The 5,117-nt window shown below is 38.5% G+C and overlaps 1 protein-coding gene across 1 annotated transcript in view; it reads right to left on the bottom strand.

Annotated features, from left to right (window-relative positions):
• HSPA4 (heat shock 70kDa protein 4) overlaps positions 1-5,117 on the bottom strand; it is a 51,129-nt gene that overhangs the window by 38,302 nt on the left and 7,710 nt on the right. The window contains exon 2 of the mRNA XM_014539117.1: positions 1,795-1,852. Within this exon, the coding sequence (XP_014394603.1) occupies positions 1,795-1,852 (58 nt within the window). The remainder of the gene's footprint in view (positions 1-1,794; positions 1,853-5,117) is intronic.

Here is a 5,117-nt window from a genome sequence, read left to right as displayed (position 1 = left end):
GGGAGCCTCTCCCGCCTCCTCAGCAGCACTAAGGATGTCAGACTGCAGCTTAGGCCTGCTCCCCGCTGGTAAGTGGACATTCCCTGAGGGCTGCCGGGCTGCCAGAGGGATGTCTGACTGCCAGTTTGGGCCTGATCCCCCAGGGAGCGGGCCTAAGCTAGCAGGTGGACATCCTCCGAGGGGTCCCAGACTGCAAGAGGGCATAGGCCGGGCTGAGGGACCCCCCAAGTGCACAAATTTTTGTGCACCGGGCCTCTAGTATATATATAAAAGGCTAATATGCAAAGTGTCCCCTTGGGAGTTCGACCAGGAGTTCGATCACTTGCTATGACATGTGCTGACCACTAGGGGCAGCGCAGAACAAAGGAAGGCCCCAGCTGGCAGCTGGAAGACCCTGATCGGCCCTGATTGCTGGCCAGGCCTAGGAATTTCGTGCACCGGGCCTCTAGTTATTTATAATACCAGAAGACTAGAAATAGCCTAAATGTGTATAGGTAAATAAATTATGGTATAGCTATATAGTGGGCAAGATTATTTTAGGACGTCGGAAGACAAGTATCTATATAGTATGACTTCACTTTTGTAGGAGAGAAGCTATTTATATGCTTAGAAAGAGTACAAAAGGTTATACATTCAGATACTAAGTGATTTTTGGATAGTGGTAGTACAGTAACTTCCAAATTCCCTATAATATTCTATCTATATATTTTTTATTTCTCTACAATAAACTACTATAATTTACGGGAGGAAAAAACGCTGGTAAAGACATTCAAAAAATTCAAGAATGAACTTGTGCTTAAACTCCTCTTCTCAATGCCAGAGCTAAATGTACCAAGCCCCAAGGATAAGCTACAGAGCCCCTCTGTATCAGGTATGTCCAAGGGCCCACACTGAAGACTTTTTGTAAAACAATGCCTCCCAAATCAGGCCCTGCTTCAGCAAGCTGCCAAGTAGAAACTCAATACCACAATTAACTATGTCAACCAAGAACTAGGCAGCCAACTTAATATAATAACTATTCTCAATAATGAAAGAAAATTTTAAAACAGGAAGAATTCACTGAAATTTTAGAAGAAAAGACATTCAATACAGCTATGTACTTGCTATCTACTGCCTCCTAAAACATCTTGAACTTTTTAAAAAATAAGATTATAAAACACCCGGTTTAATTAATAATCAACTGGCCAACCACCATTTTCTTAGGCTTATGAATTTTAGGCCCTTCTGGGTCGAGAAAGAGAGACAAGTATTCATTCTATATTTTGCTCCAAATTGAACCATAAAAAGATCAAATATGCAACTCCTTAATGTCATAGCAACCTCAGACACTCAGGATAACAGAACTCTTGGGATTCTGCTGCTCTGAAACCAGCAAATATGTCAGATTCCTAGTTTACAAAATAAACTAATGGTAAGTTAATATGTTTCTACAAGTATGCTTTCCTTCCTTGAGAACCTTGATTAACAAGATCTATTCTAGAAACAACAATGACCCTCAATATTAGTAAGAAAGGCCCAAGGAGACGACTTTAAAGAGCATTTTAAACATCAAGGAACAAGCAAGCCTTGTTTAAAACAAGTTCTGGGCAAAATACATCCTAGCAGTTTTCATTAAACAGATTATACTGTTCATGCTGTTCACTCAAGTACATGCAAATAGGGATAAGTCTGTCTCACATGCATGCGCTGCCTACCAGTGCTAGACACATAATGAGCACTCGAATAGTTGCTAAACGGAGGGAGGGATAAACCAGAAAAATAACTCATTTTAGGAAAAAACAAAACTCTACCTACCTGGCTTTTAGCTGCTGCTCCAATTGACCGATTCTTAGGACCAAAAGAAATGCAAGCCCTAGAAGATAAAACAAACATTTTAGTATATTACATCCAAATTAATGCAACATTACAGTACATCCACAACCATAACAAGCAAGATTTCTGTCTTCACTAAAAAACCGTTTATTTTATCAGCACACAGTAAGTCTATGACTGTAACCTTTATAGTGTTCAGTAAAACTGTCCACAGAATAGGCTGCCTCTTAAAATAATTGAGTCCTCTCATTTACACGTTGCAGTTTTATGTGATGACAATCTGTCTAAAATACTAGAGAGATGGACTAGCCAGTCTCCACTATCCTCTAATTCTTCAAGTCTGATGTTCAAATCCCAACATAAAATAATGTACCCTCATATCAATTCATCAATTAAATGTTCTTTGTTTTTTAAAACAACTTATAACTACAAAAAGAGAACAGCCTATAAACTCTGAAAACTCTTGTCCTTTAGTATATAAAAAGTCATTTTTCTAGAACTAGCTTCTGAGGACTCAACTTCTGACAAAGAACTTCATTCCCACTTCTGAACACATTCTTCCAAATCACCAATTCACATACTGCCTATTGGTTTGACCTATTTGCTGCTTAATTTAGAAAGCGAAACTGAAGCCTGCTTAAAGGTAAACTACTTTAAAATATTATGCTTAAGCTTAAAGTCAGCTATATTGGAGTTGAAGCTTTTGCTATCATGACCCCTATGCATCACTCTTCGTTTTTTATTCTAATTAATCCCTATGTTACCCTGTATTCCGTTAATTTTCATGTATCTGTCACCTCCCTTTACAGTAGCTGCTTTCTCTCAAGCTATAAGATCAAATTTACTGACACCACCTAAAAAAAATCCCAAAAGACAAAGCTCTTCCCAGAGTCCATTTCCCCTTAAGGTAGTAAAGCCCACTTTCTTCTGCTTTATCATGAATACATAAATTGCTCATATGTAGTATCTCACTTAATCCCCATTAACACCCTATCTTATTCCCATTTTATAGGAAACTGAGATTAAAAAGGCATTAAGTAAATTTATCCAGGGCCATGTAATCAGAAAGCAATGGAGTCAGATTATTTCTCCATACTTTACATTCTAGTTTTGACCTTCTCTATCCTCCCTGGAAACCTACTTCTTTCAATTTAGCAGAGTAAGAAATAGGGCTCTGGAGTCATACTGCATTGGTCCAAAGCTGAATATTTAAATGACCTTAATAATTAAATTAAGTAGAATTGTACTTAAATTTACTAGCCCTATGCAAAGGGGTAGAATGCTGGGCCTCTCTGGACCTCTGTGGCCCTTTTCAACCAATGGGGTAAGAACCCCTGTGAGCTAATCTCCCAGAGCAGTTATGGTTTAACTTGGTATCATCCGATTTCCTCTGAATCCTACACTCTGTGGGGCTAGAACATGCTGGGCATAGCCCCTCAAGAAGCTCAGCCTTCCTGCAAATATACCAATCACTAAAAATTTTTTTAAATATCTTTTTTTTTTTAATATATTTTATTGATTTTTTACAGAGAGGACTGGGACCTGGGCTTGCTTCCCTCTGGCGGCCTGCAGGCACCCTGGACCTGGGCTGGCTTCCCTCTGGCCCTGGCTTTGTCAGGAAGGATGCCCAGTCTAATTAGCATATTACCCTTTTAATGTGTATATATATACACACATATATATGTGTGTGTATATATATATATACATACATATATATATACATATATACATATATATACACACATATATATATACATATATATACATACATATATATACATATATATATGTGTATATATATATATATTTTTTTTTATTGGTTTCAGAGAGGAAGGGAAAGGGGGAGAGAGATAGAGGGTCAAGGCAGAAACCCAGGCATGTGCCCTGACGGGGAATTGAACCACAATCTCCTGGTTCATAGGTCGATGCTCAACCACTGAGCCACCGTGGTTGGGCTACCAATCACGATAATTTTTAAAGTTTTCTGAGCACCACTTAAATACCTCTGCTATCACAGCCTATAAGTGCCCTTCAGGAAATTAACCAAATCTTACCGCTCCATTCACTCTCTCCTCTCCTAAGCCTATCGATTGGTAAAACTACATCTTTCTAAAAACTACCAGATCTAATTTCCTAAAGTGTATACCACCAATACCTCAATCTCAACATAACTAAAAGGCAATGTTAATTATTTTTCATTGTTTTCTGCAGCCCTCTTTTCAAACCTCCATCTCAAAACAATTACTAGCTCCAAGAATAAAAAACATTTATGTTCCCAACTTTCCTGTATATCTTGTTGAAAGGTTAATTTCCTATTCTATCTAGATAACTCTAGAAGCAAGAGCTTCTAATTACCTTCCCAAGAAAACCAATAACCAAGAAATAAAGCCCAGATTCTTTAGGTCTCTCACCATCCTAACCCTATCCCATCTCCCAACTGCACCTCCATGCACATAGTAACACCCAACCAAAGTTAACCAGTCTTCCAATTTTCCTGCTTTGCTCATGCCACTTTTGCCACCTGAAATGCTCTGGTCCCTTCTAAATCAGTCATTCTCCAGAAATATCACCAACTCCGTCTGTGAAGCCTTCCAACTCCCCTCAGGTAAAAATTAATCATTCCTACTTATTAAAACTTGTTGGACTTTGGGCAATGCAGATATAGACTATTTCCAACATCACAGAATATTCTATGGCACAAAGCTGCTCTAAATAATTTTCCCTGAAGTCAGTTAACATTTTCACTTACTTTTAAAATCTACATCTGCCTTTTTAACAGTAAGAAGTGTTTCATACATCTTGAAAAGCTAAATGAAAGTTTGTATCAGTTCAAATTATTCTTTTTTTTTTTTTTTTGGTCTATGTATACACACACTACAAATAGTTCCCCACTTCCTACAAAGCAATCAAATGTTACTAATAGAACATCAATCTTCACTACATAATACAGCAGTAACACCTCAAACAAGGTATATAACTCCTGTAAAGTATAGGAAACGTCCACACTTTTCTTACCATATCATAGAAAATCAATTAGTATCACTACTTAATTCTTACATTCTAAAAATGCTCCTTAACAATAAGCCATCCATTGCACCAAAGAAAGAAATCCTTAGGGGGGAAAAAAGAAGAAATCAACTTGACTGAACACATATGCAATAAAAAGAGCTAAGGGGCCGAACCGGTTTGGCTCAGTGGATAGAGCGTCGGCCTGCGGACTCAAGGGTCCCAGGTTCGATTCCAGTCAAGGGCATGTACCTTGGTTGCGGGCACATCCCCACTGGGGGGCGTGCAGGAGGCAGCTG

This window comes from Myotis brandtii, unplaced genomic scaffold (genome assembly GCF_000412655.1).
Source record: "Myotis brandtii unplaced genomic scaffold, ASM41265v1 scaffold208, whole genome shotgun sequence".
Taxonomy (NCBI): Eukaryota; Metazoa; Chordata; class Mammalia; order Chiroptera; family Vespertilionidae; genus Myotis; species Myotis brandtii.
The sequence above is the reverse complement of the archived record's forward strand: the minus strand, read 5'-3'. Positions and strand labels throughout refer to the sequence as shown.